The following is a 22,889-nucleotide window of genomic DNA, read 5'->3' as shown; positions in this document are numbered from 1 at the left end:
GACTTTAAAATTCAATACAACCATATTCTTTCTCCTTCTTTTTTGTTTAATTAATTATTTTTTTTTTTTTGTAGTAGTACTCCATTATTCCTCCATTAAAAAAAGAAAAAGAGATCCAGACCGTATCCGGGCTCTCCTTGTTTGATTTGGCGGGTCTAATACTACTACTAGTACTAGCAGGAAAGATTCGGTAGAACTACCGACCCGTTGAAGAAAATTTATCTGGACGTGGGCCGAAGATGGATGAATCAATACCTTTATAATTAACAGACAGACAGATACAGAAACAGATGAGATGGTTACTGCTTTTGTGGGTGGGGATGGTAAGATGGATAAGATTTTCCTTGATCAATCTTCTTTTCCCTGCAGGGGTTGTATAAGATAAAGAGAACATTTCCTTAAAAAAAATTACTACTACTAATTCAGTCTCTTCTCTTCTCTTCTCTTTATACATATACTTGCAATCTCTGTCTCTAAAGTTTATATACATACTACATGAATCTTCTTGTTCCTTTCTTCTTCTTCTTCTTCTTGATGTTGACATTGTCCTGCTACTTTTGAAAGCCACTGGAGTTAGTAATCTATTCCCTTTGATTTTTGGGCAGAGCTTTAGTCTCAGCTTTGGAAGTCTTTGTTGGGGTTTCAAGCCCATCACAAAGTCGAGGAGGAGGTTTTGTGTTTCTCAGGTTTATCTATCTGCCAAACCCATTTTAGGTTTTCACTGCGAGACTTACTTAGTGTTCTATTTAATAAGCCCCCCCTGTTTGGATGGTTCCATAGTTATTGTTCTGTTTGTATGTGAAAGAGGACAATTGAACTTACATTGCCTCATTCAAGCCAACGAAAATAGCACGGGCATAGTACAAATGAAGAAGCTAATTTTAGCCCAATGAGCTATCAGTAGCCAATTTCCGTTTAAAAACAGGTGTATATAAGAAGTAATAGTACGTACTACTAGTTTAAAGGAACATGTAAAAATATTACTCCTACTTGGGGGTTTTAACAGTTTTGGCTTTCTCCTCTTTAACCATTGCCCCATAGGTGGTTGTTAACACGACTCTGATGCAAAGAGGAATATCATGTTTCATAACATTGTGAGAAAATTTTAGACTTTCAAAAGATTATGCTTCCTACAACCTTGTGCATCTTAGCAGCATGTCGTGGGATTACATCTGTTCATACCCCTCTCAATCGTGATGATATTGTTGGTTATGGCTCGTTTTCATTAACTTCTAAGTGCTTTTATCACTCACAAATGTCATTTGGGGTTGAACCAGCATATAAGAAACCATCATTTACCTGCGAGCCGTCAGTTTGAAAGGATAAATTTGCATCCCATGACAGAGATAATCTGTTTGAGTTTGGAAGCTGACTTGCTTATTTTTTGTGAAATCTTCCAGAAATTGCTAAATGAACTTAGTGTGGATGCATTTGTCAGTGTCATGACTGATGGCAAACTGAAGGCCTTGATTGACTCACTCTTCTTTTGAGCTTGAGTCTGCTTGACCTAACACACCAGTCAAAGAGCCATGGGTCAGAGACCTCATAGGGGACGGTGCGAATCACAATGAGAGCACATGCTAAATTACTGGTTAGTTGAATCACCTTCCTTGAAGATGACAAGATATGGTAATCCTATAGCTGTTCACAGAATCTATGTTTGACATAAGATGTGACCATTTCTTTGGTTGATTATTGAGTGTACAAGTTTTTAGCCGATTTAGTGGCAATCTGTTGGTTGTTTTGTGCTTTTGCACAACCAAAAGCCAAGGAAATGATAGGATTACTTTTTGAACTATCTTCTTAGATTACTGCCTTTTCTAAGAACATAAAGTAGGTGTTTTATCTCAAATTTTGGAAGGCTAGTGATTTTTGCGCTCCCCTTTTTACCATCCACACTATTTTTTTTTGCCCTTATTCATGTGAATTTACCCTGTTACCTTTTCATTGATTAATTTTTCACACAAGAAGGGGAAATGTGGTACTAAAGGGTTAATTTTTAGGCTGGTTGAAGATCAGAATTGTTAGCAGATAGGCAAATGTAGTTCTTCACTCATGCACTGTAAGTTGATTATTTACGGCTATATGTTAAAAGTGACGGGTTCGAATTTTGGGTGATGGCATTCGAAAATTTGTTATGGTTGGAACTTGGAGGTACTCAGTAGCAATTGCTCTGTATGGACCAGTTTAATGTAGCAGCAATCTCTCTTATATTTTAACCTCTGTAAATCCAGGTAATGTGATTTACATTGATTAAGGCTCACTCTCTTTACTAATTAATGCGCATAACATATTGCAGGAAAGAAGCATCATAGAATTGGGGAACAAGCAAGATAAGACAACCGCCATAGGAAAAACCAGGATTGTCACAGAGGATTGTAATGGCAATCCCACTTCTCAAAAAACCCTAGTAGATGAACTCCCCCCCACTTGTTAGTGCTTTAAAATCTTCAGCACAACAAAACGCTGCTAGTTTCCACTTCCCCGGGCATAACAGAGGACGGGCTGCACCATCATCTTTAAGTCATCTTATCGATAAAGGGCCATTTCTTCATGATTTACCTGAGCTTCCAGAGTTTGACAACCTATTTTCTCCAGCAGGGCCCATTTTAGATGCGCAAAAACAAGCAACCAAACTGTTTGGAGCATCTGAGACATGGTTCCTTGTTGGGGTACAACTTGCGGAATCCAAGCTGCAGTTATGGCTACATGTTCCCCAGGAGACTACCTTATTCTCCCCCGGAATTCCCATATATCAGCCATCTCTGCTATGGTATTGTCGGGTGCATTACCCAAGTACATTATTCCCGAGTATGATTTTGAATGGGACATTCCTGGTGGGGTCACTCCATCCCAGGTAAGTGTATATACGGAAGCTTCATTCCCAGTTTAACTTGGCAATTTTTTTCCTTCTAATGGTAAAGTAATATCTCAAACCAGAAAACGAACACTAGTATTAATGCCGTTACTTTTTCTAGCAATGCATATGAACAATCGTGTGAACTGTGAAGCATATTTTTGCTATTATGGCAGGTTGATAAAGCAATCCAGGAATTGGAAAAGGAAGGTTGAAAACCCGCTACAGTTTTTGTCACCTCCCCAACTTACCATGGTGTATGCAGCAATTTGACCGAGATTTCGAAGCTGTGTCATTTGCATAGATTTCCCTTGATTGTCGAAGAGGCTCACGGGGCCCATCTAGGATTTCATCCCCGATTACCTTATCCAGTCCTCCATCAAGGGGCAGATATTGCTGTGCAATCAACTCACAAAGTCTTGTGCTCTCTTACAGAGTCATCAATGTTACACATGTCAGGAAATATTGTAGGCAGAGAGAGAATATGCAGATGCCTTCAAACTCTTCAAAGCACTAGCCCAAGTTATCTGCTTTTAGCATCACTGGATGCTGCTAGGGCTCAACTAAGTGCAAACCCAGGAACAGTTTTCAACCAAGCACTAGAACTAGCGGTCGAAACAAAAAACACGATCAATGAAATTCCAGGTATTTCAGTCCTAGACTTCTCAGGCTTCTCCAATTTTCCCGCCATTGATCCCCTGAGGCTTAGTATTGGTGTATGGTTGCTTGGGCTTTCTGGTTTTGAGGCCGATGAAATCTTATGTAGGGATTATGGATTTGTTCCTGAACTTACTGGAACCCGATCTATTACATTAGCTATTACTTTGGGAACCTATAGAGAGCACATCCAAAGGCTCGTGTCAGGATTGAGAAATCTATTAGCAACTAATTTCTTACCAGCAATTCATCAAGGAGAAAAAGGAGACGACATGGAGTATGCTGTGCCCTTTAATAATGACAATGACAGTGGGAGCATAAGGTTGAGTCCCCGAGAGGCCTTCTTTGCAAGGAAAAGAAAGGTCAGTATCCAAGAGAGCATTGGGGAGGTATGTGGGGAACTGATATGTCCATACCCTCCGGGTATTCCCTTGATAATCCCTGGTGAGTTCATCACAGAAGCAGCATTGAATTATCTGCTGCAGCTGAGAAGATGCAAGGGTGCCGTTATTAGTGGAGCTGCTGATCCTCTTCTCTCTTCCATAGTCATTTGTAGTACTGGCTAATAAGCCATTTTCAACCCCTCTCTCTCTCTCTGGCAACAATGCTTTCTCGTATACTATGGAATATGAATGCGTGGAGTATCTCAATTCCTACAGTGGAAGCTACAATTTTCTGATGTAAGAGGGAGTTTAACCTTGATTAGTGCAAGGGTAGAAATTTATTGGATGCTTAATAGTGATGGAGAGTATGATCCGAAAGTAATGCGGGAATTCTTTTGGAGATGCTTGAAAAAAAATTGATATGCATGGAGAGATTTGCAACGACATCAAATGAATTGCTGAATTGCTTTTGACGTCTGGTAAGATCTAGTATATTACTCCTATCATATTAGTAGTAGTTTTGTTGTATTTAGTATCAGAATTGGAATATTCACATGACCTTTTTTTGCCTTGGATTTTTGTATATTAGGAGTAGTATTCTTCTTCCTTGATCCCATTCAATCTCAATGATAAGGCAGAATATTGCAAATGAATGAGTCTCATACAATGGATACATCACATGATCAACTTAAGTTAAGCAAGGACATGGGGGATTTCGTAACCCACCCGCGCCCCACCACACACCACACCCCCCCCCCCCCCCCCCCCCACCCACCCTCCCCACACACACACACACACAAAATAAAATCAAATAAAATCAATTTCACTAGTATATCTACTTAAACAAGGACATGAGGGATTTCTTTCTGTTGGGAATTCGTACCCCCCCAAAAAAAGAAAAGAAAAAAGAAAAGTACTGCACCCTAAAATTGAAAAAAGCAGTGACAGGAGAAAATCAATTTCACTAGTATCTACTTAAAGATAGGGATGTGTGAAAATGGGTAGCATCAAACTCTAAAAACGATAGAATTGTTTTCTTCTTGGATATTTCACACACATCATTTGTCACTAACAAAACTATCTTCATCTCTTTATACAAAAACAGCACCAAAAAGGCCCCCAATAAAAATTGAAGTTCACCACGACCACATGATACCCTTTTTCCAAAACACGAGGCTTTGATAAAATTAGTGTCATGTTACACGCCGAAACCCCCGGTTACCCAAAAAGAAAAAAAGGTTCTAGTAGTACAATCAAGTGCAGTACCATTCCTAGATTGAAAAGGCTCTTCCACCTTGACCCTGTTCTGATCTTTATAAACTGACTTTTTTACTGCACCGCGCAATTCCTTCAGATGGCACAAAACTCCTTTTTTGGCTTTTTGGCTGGCCGTGTTGCATAGGTTCATCAGGAGATGCTTCAATCAAGTGAGTAGAAACACTTGGCCCAAGCCGTACATCTGTATGCCCATCTGGACCCGCCCATGCAAGGGGATTGACTGCAGCAGTCAGTTATGATTCTTATGAACACATATTGTTACAATAATCCCTCAAATCCTCTTTACCGAAAATTTCATGTACCCATGTATTTTGGGTCCTTAGACTGAGAATTTTTTTATTTTCAAAATTGTTATGCAATCAAACGGCTGGGAATTCACTGGTACAGAGGTATAGAAGGATTTCGGTACAAAGGATTTGATAGAACACCAATATGGAGTGAACATACAAACAACCTAGTCCTAGTAATATATATGACTGAAAATTCTTCAATCAGAAAGGAATTTATACTCTTTCTCCTTTTGCTTATAAAGGTAGAATTTGTTCAATAGAATGCCAAGTAAAATAAAAAAAAGAGATGAACTTCCTGTTTTGTACCCAAATTGTTTCCATAGATGACCTATAAAGATTGATGGAAAATTATAGTAAATTGCTGGATAAAAAGTATATATGTTCATTTAGCTAATAAAAACGTGTTACAGTTCCATCGATGAGTACAGGCTTTCTGTTACATACCATCAGAAGGTTGGAGAAACCCTGGCAGCATTCTCACCATGTTACTGCCACCATCGACTGGAGTTGTCAAACGAGCAGGAGCACGCTTCCTCACATAATTTTCCTGCAACGGCTTTGGAGTTTGAAATGAAAACTGTGACATGGTAACCCCAGCTTCCATGTACTCTGGATGTTGCAGCAAGTACCTTAACATCAGGAGGAAAAAGACCAAGGATATAAAATGGAAAACTGGAGAACCATTCATTGATATCTTAAAGCAAAAAACTACCCAAAGCGAAGAGTAACTTAGTCAACAAATTATGTTGGTATTGAACTGACATGACTCTGTGGAAATGACTGGGGCACTGGAAAGAACACACACACACCTTTGAATCTCAACCATAGAGCGAAGTCTCTTGCCTGATGGTACAACATAATACCTGTAAACCGTGAAAGAAAGATAAATTGGAGGGGTACTTGTCAGTGGACTTGCATTCTATGATGGTAGAACTGAAGCAACCAATAAATTGGGCACAACAGCCTAATGAAACCTTCATACAACAAGGTGGACACAGGTTGGAATTCCAACAAGCCAATAATACCCCAGAAAACACATTCTGAGGAAGTATTTGTGGCTTCCAAAAGTGGTAAGCACTCTAGAAGAGAATTGCAATAGATGTTTTTCATCGAATTTTTATATGTATATGTTCCCAGACAAAACTGAAATTCAAAATCGAAAGAAACTAGGCGACGAGCAGAAGACTGAGTACTCTATGCATGCGGGTAATATTTCTAGGATTGAAATAGAATAGATTGAAGATGAATACAATACATACACATCTGCGAACTTGGTGCTTCCTTCACCTCTGATCCTTAGAAGTCGCTCCCACCCAGGAGGGGGCTGAGCAATATTAGGCTTATCAATTGCCCATAACCTGCCATCATCTTGACAAATGTCAGTTGGATCTTCACATGATATTTCAGGCCGCCACTCACGAGCTGTTTCACAGGAAAAAGGCTCTTCTGAAATGTGTTCCCGTATCTCCTCATACTTTTCCTTTGTTGGCACGAGTCTCCATTTAAAGCAGGTAGCACACTGGACGGTGAAAGCCCCCACAGACGGCAATAAAACGCAAGAAGAGGTAAACGGGAAAGTGTTTCTCGGCTGGTATTCATTGGGATCAAGTGCAGCTTCAATTTCACGTGCACCATTAACAGCAGGATCATAAATCACCAATTGATTCCGAGAATCTTCACTAGACTTACTATCTTCCTCTGCATTATCCTCTACTGCACTATCTTCTTCGGAAGAAGTTAGATCTATGGGCTTCCAAATACTGTTGCCCAAGCGATCTGGGAAACCACAACCACTGAAGCCATTTTCTTCCTTTTTGGTAGAACCGTTGATACCTTTATCTTTCCTTCCCACCTTAAGGGTGAGTTTCATAGGACTTGACTGCATCTGAACAGATCGCACTCACCTGGCATAACAACATATGAACCAAGCCTATATCATTGAATCTACAGTTGTCAAATATACATACATACATAATTGTGTATATGTATACATATACACATATGTACAAAGAACCGAAAATTGTAAGGGAACCAAGCCTACACTTTATACTCATATAGTATACGTATGGTATACAGAGGCCTCCTTCTCAATAGTCACTTAATCCAAATCCAATTAAAGGTAAAACTGAAATAGTTGTTGATGGCAGAAAGAGGTAGAAAAATAAAAATAAAATGGTGTAAGAGATAAACGCAATAAGAGGATTAGTACAATTTCAACAATGAAAGATGTCAATATCCTAATCAACTGGAAGGGCAATGCAATACACGAGAGAAATTCAACACTAGCGTAGCCCGCGGTGACTACAGGAATTTGGGAACATGGGGTCATCTATAAACATAAATATTCTTACCAACTATAAACCAAAGAAAAAAGGATGATAAGTTGAGATCTTTCCTTTAAGTCCTGGAGATGAGGGAAGGTTGTACAAATTGATTCAAATTTTCTTGGCACAATTTTCCTGAATATGACTACTGGAAGATGAACCTTGTGCAGCGGTCGATTTTCTTATCAGAAACTTGTCTATGTTATGTGTAACTGAAAACAACAATAATGCTAGATAAATACAATGGACACCTCAAAATATATTGAACAAGTATCATTTCATCCATAAAAAATCAACATTTAAGTGCCTTAATAAATATGCAATTCCCAAAACCTAGGTATTAGACTGTCGGTGTTTTAAATTTTACGAGTGAGGGTGGGTTCAAGGTCGGGAAATAATCTAGTGTGGTGTCATCATCAAATTCTAATGGGGGCTTCTTTTTTTTCCAATTTGAAAGAGAAAAAAGGTACGTATAGCAGTACTAGACTTTTATTTCTCAAGGGGTTGGGTCGCCCGACCCCACAACCCATGTTGTTTCGTCGCCTCTGAGCACAGCAAAGTGATATTGGTTAGCAGCAAGGATCTGAAGTGTTGCAAAAACAGCAAAACAGTTGGGAGTCGGAACACACTGGAAAAAGTAAACGGAGAAGACTGAATAACCCTACCGAAGAAAGATCTAGCTGTAGTTTTGACATGCCTCCGAAATTACCCACAAACCAACACTTTTGACGATATTATTAACTAAAGTTATCCTACATTTATTCAGCAAAAGGAACTGTAGATCACAAATTTAGCACAGAGCACATTTTGGTACTTGGCTAGCCAAATTCTGGTTCACTTTGCTTCGGTTTTCCAACAGATTATATGCCGCTGTTACAGTTTTCCATACCATTTACTTAAATGGTCAGGGAACCTCAGTCAATGTAAATATATGCTCGACATGGATTGTTGTAGTGGTCAATGGAACATATAATTGATAAGTATTTGTCCTTGATCAACAAATTCGGTCTATACATAAGGTGTTCAGGTAGTTATACTGCCGAAGTTTAGATTTTCAAGTCTTCATCCTAGAACCATCAACCATGGCAAACAGATCAACCATATACCTGCGAGTCAGTTGAGAAAGCTTTAAAAACTTTGGGAAATGAGTGAAACATAAAAGGCCATGCAAAAGGATTTGTGAAACATCATATCTATAGCTCCTGCATCCTTTTTGCTATCAGTTTTTTTCTCAAAAGAGTTGTTATAACAGAATACCGTTAGCTGCTCCAAAAGAGTACACCATGACATATGGACTCTGGTAGGAGTTTCAGGCGCAGGTAGGCTAATAAATGAGACAAGTAACTCAAGTTCGATGCATTAAAAGCTTGTTCTAGATCGGTTCTTGTTGCGTAAACAAACCAAGCTTGAATACCAAAATATTAGATAAATACAACATGTAAATGCTGAGAACTTAACAATCAGGTCCTTTCTTGCTTTACAAATTAACGAAATTTTTGTAAGAGTTCCTGTGAATAGTGTGGAAGGAAGTTTGGAACAATGTCAATCGAAGAGCTAAAAAAAATTAGGCGATGTTTCCCCTATGATACCAGAAAAACGACAATATGCATGCCAAATTAATTAACAAACCCATATAAAGCTCAAAATCAGCTACCACAGCCACAGATTCAAACATGGCGAATATATTGAATGAAGAAATAAAAACCCTAGGAAGATTACTACTCCTAATCTAAAGACACTTTTACAAAGGATTCACTAGACTAGAGGAGAGAAAGCATAAGTAAGCTGGAGGAGGAGGAGGTCAGGAGCAAGTAGTAGTAGTAACAGAGATAGAGTTAATATGCATGGAACAAAGCCGATCAGAAAACCGTAAGCAAGCAGTAGGAATTAACCCCAAAAATGGACCCAAGCCAAGCCAGAAAGAAGTGAAATGGGGGCATGCAATCGGTATGAAGAGAAGAATAAGCCATTACGCCTAGCTACATTGTAGATATAGAAGATACACTACTGGGTACTACTACATAGGATGATAGGAATATAGGATAGAAGGTGTGAGGGAAGAGAGAGAGAGAGATTGGGAGGATCGGAGATCTAACCTCCTCGCCACCATGCGCGTACGGCTTATCAAACTGGCGGAATGGGATACATTACTTGACTTCTTCTGTGCACTAGTACTGTGGATCATCATCTCATCTCATTGCGTAACACTACCACTGCCACTACCAGTCTACCACTATCACTTTACTTTCTTTCTTTTGTGTTAATTAATAGTACTATAGAGTAGTACTCCGGTACTGTATAGTGGAAGTGGAGAGGAGTTCGTCCTCCTCGGTAACAGAGAAGAAACAGAGATGAACTCGAAACAGCCTAATGTACTTACCAATGCAGTAGTACTAAAATACTACTATTTTAGTATAAAACAAACAAACTAATGTACTAAAATGAATATAATCCTACATACTAGTACACGAGATAGATAAAGTAAAATGAATGATCCGAATGACTATATCCTATTGTTTCGCGCCCCTTTATTCCCTTTGACGTTTCTACCCTTATTGCCCACTCATCCCTTGTCTCACTCTTCCCTACCTAGGCTACCCCTCTAGCTTAGACTATCACTCTATCCCATTCAACTAAAACTTGCCAAAGTGCTTGTAATCCAATACTCCCTCCGTCCCTTATTTTGTATCCAGTATTTTATTTTGGGTTGTTCTTTAATAAGTGTCCATTTTGTAAAGTTAGTGGGTAAAAATTGGTGTATTGTCTATTTTGTCCCTAAAAGTAGATTCCATTTTGAAAAGTAAGTGAGTAAAAGTGTAATGATGATGGGTAAGTATGAAAAGTGGAGGAAAAAGTTGATGTGAAAGGTATAATGATGATGTCTTTTTAATAAGTTGGAGTTACGAAGCAGGACACTTAAAAAGGGACGGAGGGAGTAGTATTTTTTGGTCTTTCTCTAGCGGAGGATCAGAGTTTGAGTCTTGTCAAAAATATTTGTGGTTCAGGTCTATGAACAGTCTTTGCTTTTGGATCCCATGTGAACTAACTTACTAACTATCCCTCCAACTCTTGCTGTGTACACTTCTTGGGAAAAAAAATAAAAATAAAACTTGCTACAAGGTACTCCTTAGGCCATCCACAATGGTATAATCAAATGTCAATTGTTTTGAAAGTTAACAATGTTGTTACAAAAGATCGCTCACAATGGTATAATCAAACTTAGCAACATCCTTAGAAATAATCAAATTTTAAGCTTTGGATAACCAAAACTAGCAACCTTTTTCAATAATCAAAATTTGTGAACCCTACACCACATAAGTTAACTAATTCTAAAATTTGTATACACGCATGTTTCAACTGGTATTTTCTTTTTCTCTTCTTCGCCTACTTTTTTTTTTTGGTAAAAAAATTAAAATTGAAGAATAAAAATTTTATGTAGCCAAGTTTCTTCGCCTACTCCATGTCTTCTTCACTTTACCCACAAACTATTTCTCTTTCTTTTCCTTCAGAAGTGAAACTCTATCTCTCGATCATCTACAATTCAACTTATCGTCGCCGGATTAAGGTGTTTCACTCTTCTTTCCTGTTTCAATTCCCCCCCCTCCCCAACAACCCACACACACACACACACACACACCCCACCAAAAAAAAATTCATAATAAGAGGGAAGGAAGTCACCGATTTTTTTTTCCAAAATTAAGAGAGGGAATCGATATATTTTAACCCATAAAAAACGTAAATGGAGGGAAGTAAATGACGGAAAATGGAGGGGGATAGAGAGTGAAATTGTAGTGGACCCCATATTTTGGTTATGGACTAGAAGTGACCATAGTGAAGCTTAACATTGTTAAGCTTAGAAACCTCTTAAGTGAATAATCAAAAGCTGATGTGTCAACTTTTGATTATTCTTTTTTGATTATACCACTGTGGATGGCCTTATATCTTAAAAGGCTAATTTTTTAACGGAAGTCTTTGTTTGTTTTACGCAGCTGCCCCTCTTGTGGGAACTCCTATTTGCCATTAGAACATAAATACTTCAATATTTTTTAGTTCTTTCTCATTTACAATCCAAAAATGTTAGGGTCCAGAAAAAGTTTTTTCCGAAAATATTTCAAAAGCAAAATAAATGATTGAGATTCATTTTGATATGCAGGACCCAAACATCTAAGTGAATCTAAACCATTCGATTCACTTTTGGAGACATTATCGAGGAATTTTTCTTGAACCCTAATATGGCTCTTTACAATCTCTCTCTATACCATGAACTAAGTTAACTTTTGCGGCTTGGTATGATGCCCATCCTCGTGCTCTTGTGTATCTCTATTTTTTGGCAATCGTTGATTCTATTTCTTGACATTTTGCACTATTTGCACTTGTTTTTTCTTGCAGAAATTATTACAACATGGCATTTATTTTTGAGATATTTAAATAGGTGTCATGTCCCTTAATGATACTTATATTCCTATCCTCAGTGATTTGAATACTTAAGTCTTCATCCTCACATTCAAAAAATGTCAATAACACTCTTCATTAATGTGAATAAAGCATTTTGTTTTTCTGATTAACCATTTTTCACGCAATTATCCCAAGTCCTAGAATCAAACTCACATAATTCACTTATCAGGTCCTTGAATCACAGGATCATTATCCTTTTTCCTTTTTTTTTTTTTATGGTAAACGAATTATCTTGCCATGCAGCCATCGCCTTCAACCAAACCAAACTGGCGTCAAAGGCCTCATCGATGCCGCATCAAAACCATCCCCACTCTCTTCGTCCAGCCTTTGGAGTTCCTTACAGGCCCGTTGACTGATGTCACTGCCGACCTCCAGATCTTGATGATCAGCCTTAATGGCACAGAAAACGGCAGCGAAACGGCAATCTGAGGTGGCGGGCGAGATTCGTGAGGCGGCTGACACTTGGGGTTTTTTCCAAATCTGAACCATGGGTTGCCATACATTGCACTCATTTGTCACACACGTTCCAGATCTGAACCATGTGGGTTTTCCATTTGCTGAAAAATGTTTCACCTCACTGGTAATTAGTCCACGTTGTTCATTCACTTTCATTTTCTGTAGTCTTTGCATTTGTGTTGTATTGTTGTGCATATATGACCTATTTTAACGTACTTGTAACTTTTTTGTCATGTTTGTTACATTTATCATGTGTACAATAATATTAGTTTCAAATTTCATGATAACTTCGTAGAAATTTTTCATGATAAGTATGTTTGATTCGATTGGAATGCGTGGTTTGGCTGATTTTGTGCTAAAATGTGTCATGATAAAACATGGTGAATTTGCAGAATTTTGTTATGAAATAGTTGTATAGTTGATCCTCAATTGTCATGGTAATTTTGTAGAAATAATTCATGAAAAATATGGTCAATTCGAATATCCAAAATTTTAAGAAAAATGCAAAAAAAAAAAAAAACCATAAAAAATATGAATTATTCCAAAATTGATCACATTTGTCAGCTTTGAAAAATTGGAGAAATAGAGAGAGAATTGCAATTTATTATAAATATGGTCCATTTTGAATGCGTGATTTTCATTATTTTTTCTGTTGAAATACGTCATATATTATCATGCAATATTTCTGAAAATTCATTTATTCTATGAATCTAATTTCAATTTTTATTTTGAGATTTTAGGGGAGAGAAGATTAGGATAGAGAAATAATTAACAGAATGGGAAAGAGAAAGATTTGAAAGATAGGATGGTGAAATTGAGATAAATTAGGAAAGATTTGGAGAGAGAAAGGGTGGTTTGAGGTTTATTGGAATTTTGAGGATGCCAAGTTAATGATTCAAACCCACAAGAATTGTGACATTAATAAGTTTCCCAAACATGATAACTATTTAATTTCTTCTTTATTTTTAATGTCACTCCTTTTTATTTTATTTTAAACATCACTCATTTTCATATGCCGTTAACTACTATGTGCAATACCATATTATCATTGTATTAGTGAATTCTTTAAAAATCTTTTCTCACAAATAATAGAGGTGGTGTCATTATTTTCATGAAGGTAAGACAAGAAATTGAATAGCCAAATAGAAGATTTTATTGCAAGAAAATAGATGACCATATTTCTGGGATGTCCTCAAAATTAACCACAATTAGGTGCAGAAGCAATCATGATTTATTTACAAATCTCCCAGCAATCAAGGCAAAATTCATGGCTGTGGTCATAACATTAGTAACTTGATCAATTGAGCAAGTGTTCCCCTTAAATGGCATCCTCCTCCTCCTCTTGAACTTATTCACGCATCTTAAAAAGTTTTGACTACACACCGTGTTTAAATAATCGTCTGCAAAAAGACAACATCCAGAGTTTAACCTTAATATAGACACTGCTTTATTTTCAAATTTAACTACATACATACAAGCATACATATACATCATGTATTTTGAAGTGCTAGTACGAAAGTACGAAAATATTTCATTGAATTATTACAATACATATGATATATCAAGAAAATTTTACTCTTTTATTTATAAATTCATTACTTATATCAAGAATGAGATAACACATTCCTGAGTACACACATGTATTCTAAAACATGATAGGATTACAGATTATGCAAGATCGTCATACATAAATTATAAAAAATACTATATAATTGTGAAAAGACAATGATCTTGCATTTTTTTTAATGAATGGACTCACTGTTGTTAGCTTTTATGCAGGCATCATGCCTCATACAACAATTGTCGAGACCATCACATGGCTGCTCTCCTGGACACCCGCTGTATAAAACTCCACAATACTTTCCATACCTTAATAGTGGAGCCACTGTCATTTCAAAGTCACCATTATGATCACACTATCAACAATTAAATTAAAGCACAATAACAATTTGAAGTGACCCAACAATATATATACCAATACTATATATTTTCTCCACAGTTTATTAATGTTTGGGGTCAAGGGCCAGTTACGTTTGAATTATTATGGATCCATCTCATGTTCCACTCCAATATCTATGTAGTTTACTTCGTAAGCCCTTTCGTATGGGTAATTCATGATTCAAAAAAGTGAGACTGATCAACTACCCATGGACGTGATTTGATCATATAGAGTTGTTTATTAAAAACCATAGGTATCTATCTGGTCTATTTCAAAATCAGAATTCTTGATTCTGAACAGAAATTAATATATAGTTAGATCTCTATCTGGTTGCAATTAATTATCATACCGTTTGATCAACGCACCGGAGTGGAATGGATCCCAAGATTTCAAATTAGACCCTCTATGCATAGCAGGGTAGGAAACCGAAGAGAATCATATTCCTTTAACGTCATTTCCGATAAAATGGGAAAAACAAAAAGAAGCTGGAGGAATTAATATGTGAGCCCAGAAGTTGTGTACCTCCACAGTTTTGTGATTCACAGGTTCTACTGCACTCCTCATCCTACGAACAATATGTACAAGAGGATAACACAAAATCCGCACACACAGATGTATATATGTGTGTGTATATATATAAGTAAGAATTGAGAGAGATCGAAAGTAATTAAGAAAGACAAATTAATGATGGTACGTACGTACGTACATAAATGATGAAAAACGAACCTTTGGAATGCCGATGTTTAAGGCATGAACAAAAATAGGATGGAGGTTAAGGAGGGTTATAATTACAACCATAAGCTGGGAAAGTGAGAGGAGGAGAAAGGGTAAGTCGTTGAATGACTTGTTTGTAGCCATTCCCATTCATGCATCACAGGGATGGAATTACTAAGAGGGAGCTAGCTAGAGAGAGATCTTGAATATTAGTAATAAATGTTAAGCTAGGTTAGTTGTTTAATGGAGAATTAACATTAAAAGCAAATCGAGGAAGAGTGTATATATATATAGTAGTGCTAGCAGCTGTATGTACGTTGTTAATTAAATTGTAACGTCTAGTCTGACGATAGCGTTATATTGTGGTTGCTGATCACTCCTGGGCCAGTACTAGAGAGAGCTAGGCTAGCTTCCTCTAGATCTTCTCACGTTAATTAATTGGGTTTCACGGATAAAAAACGATCTTGATCCACCATTAATATATACTACGATATGCTACAAACAAAGGGGACTAAATTGGTGTTGGAACTTGGAAGCATATTGAATAATTTTTCTGCATGTGTATATGTGGATCGGAGCATATGCAAATTACAAGTGTACGTAACGTATTAGTATCTATGGGCATTTATAACCAGAGTTAAAAGCTACTAGTTAATTAGTGCTTTTATTAAAGCGTTGAAAAGTTTAAGAGTCGAGTAAGAGTAACATTTTAGGTTTTTGTGACCTCATGGAAATTTTTCTTCCCATTAAAATGCTACTCCTTCTTCAAATCTCAATATTTTTGTATACTCAGAGGTCATTTTAATCTTCTTTCAGTAGATCATAGATACTGTTGCCCTAATCGATTATCCATTTCTTTTAACATTTCAGTTTACTTGCTACAACAGGTTTTGTAGCCAGGACTTTAAATGGAAACAAATCATTAATTTGTTGTTTAAAATACCAATAAGTTACCAAAAAAAAGTGTAATCAGAACAATGTATTCTTCTGTTGTTGTTGTTGTGTCTCTTATAAAATGTTAAACTCTAAAGCAAAAATTACAGGATATTATTTACATTTTCCCTAGTGTTCTAAGAGGCATTTTACACAATCCTAGCCGGTGGACAAATATTACTAGATACATATGTAACCATTCACAGGTTACAAACATTGCTTATAAACACAAGCAATTAAGTTGAACACAAGATATATATCTACGTTTAACTTATAATATTTTTGAATCCCATTTCCAGTACTAGAGGAGCTTCCATGCTCGGCCTCCATATCCATATTGAATTTTTTTGAGTCTTCCAAAAAACATGACCATGATGAGAATTATTTTCCCCTCAACATATAGCTCCATTTTCCAGAGAATCCATACCATTTGTCCTTGCAACTACTATCAGGCTTCAGCTGCCGCTCACAACTATAGCCAATTGAAAACCCCACATTCCCATATGCACTGCCAATAAAATGGTCATTGTTGTCTTCATCAGTATCACAATCAGTACCATTCTGTTTTATAGAATTAATAATAACATCTTGAAATAAAATTACTTCACTCAATCTTACTAAAATGGTGTAATTTTATTAGCATGTAAATCAATGACTAGCTCAAAGGCAATTTCAGATCCCTTAACTTGCTAAGTTAAGGACCTCATGAGTTTGATATTGTTCCAGATCAAATTTTGATGATCCGAGCCGTTCAATGTGTTTAAAACGTGATTTTAAGGTTTTTTTGAGAGAAATTGGCAAAAAATATGACTGGAAAGAAAGGGTTTGATCCGACTAGTTTTTTTGTAAAAACGCTATAAATGCATTTTTATGAAAAACTGTTCGGATCAAGCCCTTTCCGGTCATATTTTTTGCCGATTTCTCACAAAAATCCTTAAAATCACGTTCTAATCACATTGAACGGTTTGGATCATCGAAATTCGATCGGAAAAGATGAGGTCTTTAACTTAACTCAATAAGGAATCCCTTATTGGAAGGGGACATATAAAGGAAAGAAAAGATAGTTTACGAGGACAAGAAGAAAAGTTAGATATGAATTTTGAGGGTGCGTTTTTATAAGATTTTTTTTTATTAACTTGGGTAAAAAATACAACAACTTAATAAGCATATAGAGAAATGATATCACAGTTAAGGATGAATATCCCATATACTTGGCGCAATCTTGAGGTTATGGATTTCAACCTAAATTTAAATCGATTTCAACCTAAATTTAAATCTACTTTGGTTGTGATGCCTCTTGCTTCTCATCCGTTTAATCTTTGTATTGTTTACAAAGATTAATAAAATCAATTGCCACCACACACGGAAAAAAAAACTAGCAAGGGAAAGTAAAATATATAAGTATATTCAGCTTCATTTCTATTCACAGTTAGGGTGATTGATAAGCCCTTTGTGAGTTGTGATCTAGCTAGTTCATATAGAAATTATTTAATTACGACTTCCACAAAGATGTTGCTTTGTCTAGAGGCTGGAAGGTAAGTATATAACATGGCAAAAATAGTGCGTAAATAGATCGGACACTTAAGTTATTAAATTTTTTTTTAAAAAAAACTTGATAAAATAAATTACAATATATGAAGAAAGTGAGTGATGGGATTGCCAAAAAAAGAGAGAGAGTGAGTGATGAGATTTACTCTTCTCTTTCACGTGGGTCGGGTCGGTGCATGGGAGTAGTGATTGGATATCATTATGTATCTATCTATATTTAAACATGTATTTGCAGTACTTTGGTGAAGTTGAAAGATAAAGTCCCCAATCGTAGATTTGATTAGAAGAATAAATGAAGAACATAAATGTGGGAATTGGATTCTCTTGAAAACACATACAGTAATAAATAAATATATAAAATTGTGGTGGAATTTAAGTACCATGTCATACTTGGAGTTGTAATTCTAAACATTGGGAATATACATGCAATTAAGTGGTACAGTATTAAATAGAGTTCAATAAATGAAGGGAAGAAAAATAAAGTGATCTATTGGGAAAGCAGAAAATCAAGTTAACATGAGAAGAAAAACAGAATATTAAAGTGAATTACATGGACCAAGTAGAATGGAATGGAAAATTACTCCATGGATCATCATATTGGCTATGTTTCTTTATTAGTATTTATTTTACCACTCCAGTCCTGTATATGGAGTATAAATTTCCTTACACTTTATATGACAAACGGTGTGCACCAGGCCTGGTAGCCCATCCATATTAACCCGGCCACCTTCTAAAACAGATATCGGTCCATATCGATATTATTAGGTGCAGAAAAGCTACGTGCACAGCATGTTGTGCACAACAACTGTGTACGAACCTATTTTTCTCCTGCCTCAGATTGCACAAAGATAATCGGAACCGTTTATCTTTGTGCGATTCGAAACGGGAGAAAAAGTGGTTTGTGCGCAGCTTGCTGTGCACGTAGCATAGCTCAGCTATTTGGTGGGATTGTTTTTTTTAGGCCTTCTTATTGCACTCTATATATACTGGAACAATAACAGTAATAATAATAAGCCAGAGAAAGTCCCATTCTTGAAAAAATAACAGGAGAACATTCAAGCTTCTCTCTCTTCTCGCTGAAAAGGTACAGTGACAGTAAAACACAGCTCTCCTTCTGTAGTCATTACTTTTTTATGCCAGGAAAAAGGGAAAAAAAAAGTCCAACCAGATTTGTGTTTTTTTTTTTTTGTCCCAATTGTCACCGGTCTAGTAGTATTTGATTTTCCTCCGCCAAAGAAGCTTCTGGCTGGAATTTTGGATCCCCTGAGGCGAGCTAGCTATGAATGTAAGAAGGTTAGTTGTTGATTCAATAATGGAGTATTCGTCGTTACTTGTGTTGCTTATTTGATACTAGTATGTCGGGCTGTGTTTGTTTGAACTTTGAAATTAAACACACACCCACTCACACACACAAGGTTGATAATTAATTTTCTGTGATGGTAAAAGGGTGTTGTGACCCTTGAGTATGTATGTTTCTTCAATAGGATCTGCGTGTTACTACTGATGTACTTCTTACAGTAACGCATTTAGTTAGTTCTATTTGCGGCTCTCCGATTTTGGCGTATCGTACTTGGATTTCTGAAGCTACATCGATGGAGAGAGAAGCAAACAACCTTGCTTAAGTTTGTATGATAAGAGAAACCTTGACATTAGATGCTCCATATGGTGTTTCTCTAATTGGGTTAGTTACTTTGGCATGTTTTAGTGAAGAAATTTAAGAATGCTCCATCTGTAAGTTGTTGCCTGAACTGGATGCTTACACGCACGGATATGGAGATTGCATTCGCATCCTCCATCTTGCAATCCTTGTTTTCCTTGAATTAAGAAACACATCTTAAACCTTAAAAGTTGTATGCCCTTTTCAATTATTATTTGTGGGTAAGTACGATTTTATTCCAAGAAAACAAGCAGAAAACACTGATTCGGGGAGACCCCTGGCAAAGAAAGAAAAATCCCCGATACAATTTTGCATGGGCATACCCATGAAAGGTTACAGAACCAAAGCAAAAAGAACTACAACAACAAAGGATTAGACAACATCTAACCCCCGGCTCAACTATTCCCCACCGAGCTGGAGCTTCCCAATACCCTTGGAGAGATATTCCAAGAGTTGCACGGCTCTTCATTTTTCTCTAATGTAATCTCACTTCTTACTCCTATGAAGTCATATGGGCTGCCAGTTCCTCATCTTTTTGTTCACTTCATATGATTGAGTCACAAGTTTGTGGGTCTTGCTCATATAAAACAAAATAGCCTGAAAAAGTTAGTACTGCTAGCTTATCTTATGCAACAAACAAAGTGTTGATGCCCAGAAACTTAGAAATTTCATTGACTGCTATTTTCATCACTCAACTTTGAATGGTGCAACAGACGCCTCATAAACCAACGCATATTTCATTGCATACTCGCAATTGTGGTGGCCCACCGATGTTGAGGAGATGGAATAAAATATGAGGTGGTTCATGAGGGACTTTATCTATCTGTTTACTCCAGTATTTATCAGAATGTGGGGAATGATCATCTCTTTTTGTATTTGCGGTTGGTATTCTTCACAACATCCAGTCTCTCTGGCACTTCTAAGACCCATTTTTGAATGCAGAGACTACCGTGGCAACAGAACTGCACTTTTTGATGGCATTGAGGAAGGTGGTATCTATGTAGCACCGACACTCCAAAAGGGTGCCGTGTCCACGTATTGGACACGGGGACACGTATTGGACACGCCACGTGGCGTGTCCAATAATTTTTACTATTTTTTGATAGGGGACACGGCTAGGGGTCAAAATGTAATATTTTTAAAATTTTTGGGGGTTAATATGAAATTGTTCAAAACATTTGGGTTAAACTGTAATTTTTCCTTTGAAAAAAAATTATTCGATTTGTGAAATTATTCATATACAATGGTTCATAATTTTTTTTTATATATATGTACATATATTTATTTTTTATTAATTTATACACGTGGCGTGTCCCCCGCCGTGTCCGTATCCCCATTATTTTAGAATTGCCGTGTCCCGTGTCCGTGTCCGTATCCGTATCCGTGTCCATGCTACATAGGGTGGTATCAGGGCCTCCCATGAAATTGATGAGCATGATAATGATAGTGCAATGGAGGGATTGCAGGATAGTGTCATTATGCTAAAAAGAGTGAGTCTTTCTTTGGTAGGAAGATATAATGGTTCAGGCAATTTGAAAACTTTTTAACATGCTTTACGTACTTGAATATTTTTTATGCTTTTTTTGTAATCATCCTTTGTTCGAATTACTGATAATGTTATAGGAGATTGAAATCTCATAGCTGTAGAAGATTGGGATGTTTGCACATAACAATTATATATGCTGTCAATTTTCTCCTTTTGTGTCTGATCGATTCAGTTTTTCATATTCATGGAGATTGAGGGAACTGTGTATTTGAAGCAGTTCCCTCCAATTGTCTGTTTTCTGAAGGCATTGGTGCTAGTTTGACTAATATACCTAATTTGAAGAAGGATAAGTCATGTGAATCATTTCCTCTGTGAAGTGGGAGTGTTCAGCTTTATGTATTTCTTTTCCCTTAAAAATTTATTTGATAATGCTACGTCCCTCAACACCACTGTAATACGGCATTGAATGAAGTTTTCCTTCTTGTTGTTCTTAATCTTCTTCTTAGAGTCATAATCTGCATGCGGATGAAGCAAATTACTAGTATTTACCTGCATATGCTTATGGTTTTATTAGGTACTTTTGACATATCAGTGGGGAAGTTTAAGATGTAGTTATCCTGGGTATTTAAGTCTTTTTTGTGTGAACATTCTTGAGTATTTAAGTTGAACCCAACCTTAGTGGCACATCTTTTAATTGTCATAGCAAGATGAGTCAGACGACTTACTTGTTAATGAGAATGTATCCAAACAGAACGCAAATGGTTTTAGTTAGCTGTCATTTCCAGCTGTGCAGTTTAGTTTGTGAGAGCGTGCTCTCTCTCTCTCTCTTGAACAATTCTATCTGGTGCAATTCTACTAAGATAGTGTGCGTCTGTTAGTATTCTCTAATCTTCCGGCATCATTTGAATTACCCGAAGGCAAGTTTTAATCACCTTAATTTGACAGCTGACAGGTGATATACATGAGGAAGTGGAGAGTCATAATCGTGTGCTGGACCGTATGGTGTGTCTGCTGTAGTCACAAATCTCATTCTGGATACTGTTTCTACTACTACCGTCATGATGATAATGAATCGATTACCGTAAAAGATGATGAATACGTGGCTTTTTGTTATCCAGGCGAATGATATGGATTCATCTCGGGGTATATTATCAGGAACTATGGATAAATTCAAGATGGTACTGATACTAGATTATCTTTATTTTTCAGTCCGTTTGACACAGTCTTTCTTCACAATTTCTGTTATTTGTTGTTCCTCTTTTTTCAGTTCAGGAAATGCACTGTTCAATTGCTTAGTATTATTTTGTTTTCTTGTAGGTATTCGAGACTAAATCCAGCCAGAGAACTGTTACGCTTGTAGCCGCTTTTGTGGTCATTTTTCTGATCGTATACTATCTTACCAAGTGATTATCGTGATGAAGTTGAAAATCTGCTTAGAACAAGGAAAAGTATTTCACTTTGTTAACATAATCAATCTTAATAATTACAATTAGAGATGTTTCAATGCTATTTGTGTACAGATACAGAGATGTGAGAGATATTGGGATCGGAATAGATAGCAATGCTATCCCATTATAACTACACAACAAACAATTGGAGTCATTTTCCTTGGTATACATAGCACTCTGCTGTTTTGTATACTACTCACTACTCAGCTGTTTTGATTTGAAAGCGGAACATTTGAATTAAACTACCAAGGTTCTCTTCTGGTGTATGGAACCCCTGTCATTGTTTAATCGAAAGGCATTCTGATTTGTCAATCTGTATGCTTTTGCGCTAACTGATTCCGGTGAATGTTTTACATAGACTAACTTAGCAAAGTGTAGCTTCAGGCCTGGATCAATTATAGTGTAAGTTTATGGTGGATCTTGAACTACATCGCTGATTTCAGCTTAATATAGCAATTGATGAG

The 22,889-nt window shown here is 36.8% G+C and overlaps 3 protein-coding genes and 1 pseudogene across 6 annotated transcripts; 2 read left to right on the top strand and 2 right to left on the bottom strand.

The window, feature by feature from the left end:
- Window positions 1-1,597: 1,597 nt before the first annotated feature.
- LOC131320937 (uncharacterized) lies at window positions 1,598-4,477 on the top strand (annotated as a pseudogene).
- Window positions 4,478-4,918: 441 nt separating this feature from the next.
- On the bottom strand, window positions 4,919-15,323 carry LOC131320938 (methyl-CpG-binding domain-containing protein 2-like). 3 transcript variants are annotated; one of them, XM_058351862.1, is made up of 5 exons: window positions 15,162-15,323; window positions 6,725-7,369; window positions 6,275-6,328; window positions 5,910-6,094; window positions 4,919-5,395 (listed from the first exon to the last, which is right to left on the bottom strand). In XM_058351862.1, exons 2-5 carry the CDS (start codon window positions 7,348-7,350, stop codon window positions 5,211-5,213), a joined length of 1,050 nt encoding a protein of 349 aa, XP_058207845.1. In that variant the 5' UTR covers window positions 7,351-7,369; window positions 15,162-15,323; the 3' UTR covers window positions 4,919-5,210. The 3 variants fall into 3 exon arrangements, with proteins under 3 accessions (XP_058207845.1, XP_058207843.1, XP_058207844.1); XM_058351860.1 differs by lacking the exon at window positions 15,162-15,323 and adding an exon at window positions 14,460-14,580; XM_058351861.1 differs by lacking the exon at window positions 15,162-15,323 and adding an exon at window positions 9,886-10,021.
- Window positions 13,847-15,593, bottom strand: LOC131320940 (phospholipase A2-alpha-like). The gene is made up of 4 exons (XM_058351863.1): window positions 15,366-15,593; window positions 15,162-15,204; window positions 14,460-14,585; window positions 13,847-14,100 (listed from the first exon to the last, which is right to left on the bottom strand). The coding sequence occupies exons 1-4, from the start codon at window positions 15,501-15,503 to the stop codon at window positions 13,925-13,927; spliced, it is 483 nt and encodes a 160-aa protein (XP_058207846.1). The 5' UTR covers window positions 15,504-15,593; the 3' UTR covers window positions 13,847-13,924.
- A 3,376-nt stretch (window positions 15,594-18,969) lies between these two features.
- LOC131320936 (bet1-like SNARE 1-1) lies at window positions 18,970-22,681 on the top strand. Of its 2 annotated transcripts, XM_058351859.1 has the most exons (4): window positions 19,150-20,981; window positions 21,923-21,979; window positions 22,096-22,155; window positions 22,295-22,681. In XM_058351859.1, exons 1-4 carry the CDS (start codon window positions 20,943-20,945, stop codon window positions 22,382-22,384), a joined length of 246 nt encoding a protein of 81 aa, XP_058207842.1. In that variant the 5' UTR covers window positions 19,150-20,942; the 3' UTR covers window positions 22,385-22,681. The 2 variants fall into 2 exon arrangements, 1 of the variants encoding a protein (XP_058207842.1); XR_009198410.1 differs by lacking the exon at window positions 19,150-20,981 and adding an exon at window positions 18,970-19,127 and having other exon boundaries at window positions 21,923-22,155; window positions 22,295-22,381.
- Window positions 22,682-22,889: the final 208 nt, after the last annotated feature.

The sequence above is a fragment of the Rhododendron vialii genome, chromosome 3a, assembly GCF_030253575.1.
Source record: "Rhododendron vialii isolate Sample 1 chromosome 3a, ASM3025357v1".
NCBI classification, from domain to species: Eukaryota; Viridiplantae; Streptophyta; class Magnoliopsida; order Ericales; family Ericaceae; genus Rhododendron; species Rhododendron vialii.
The sequence above is the reverse complement of the archived record's forward strand: the minus strand, read 5'-3'. Positions and strand labels throughout refer to the sequence as shown.

Coding starts and splice junctions, on each gene's coding strand:
- LOC131320938 (XM_058351862.1), bottom strand. CDS start 7,350: ATGCAGTCAAGTCCTATGAAACTCACCCTTAAGGTGGGAAGGAAAGAT. Junction 6,329..6,724: donor AGCACCAAGTTCGCAGATGT/GTATGTATTGTA, acceptor CACGGTTTACAG/GTATTATGTTGTACCATCAG. Junction 5,396..5,909: donor GTTTCTCCAACCTTCTGATG/GTATGTAACAGA, acceptor TGACTGCTGCAG/TCAATCCCCTTGCATGGGCG.
- LOC131320940 (XM_058351863.1), bottom strand. CDS start 15,503: ATGGGAATGGCTACAAACAAGTCATTCAACGACTTACCCTTTCTCCTC. Junction 15,205..15,365: donor TAAACATCGGCATTCCAAAG/GTTCGTTTTTCA, acceptor TATTGTTCGTAG/GATGAGGAGTGCAGTAGAAC. Junction 14,586..15,161: donor TGAATCACAAAACTGTGGAG/GTACACAACTTC, acceptor TTGAAATGACAG/TGGCTCCACTATTAAGGTAT.
- LOC131320936 (XM_058351859.1), top strand. CDS start 20,943: ATGGAGGGATTGCAGGATAGTGTCATTATGCTAAAAAGA. Junction 20,982..21,922: donor GTGTCATTATGCTAAAAAGA/GTGAGTCTTTCT, acceptor TTAATTTGACAG/CTGACAGGTGATATACATGA. Junction 22,156..22,294: donor CTATGGATAAATTCAAGATG/GTACTGATACTA, acceptor GTTTTCTTGTAG/GTATTCGAGACTAAATCCAG.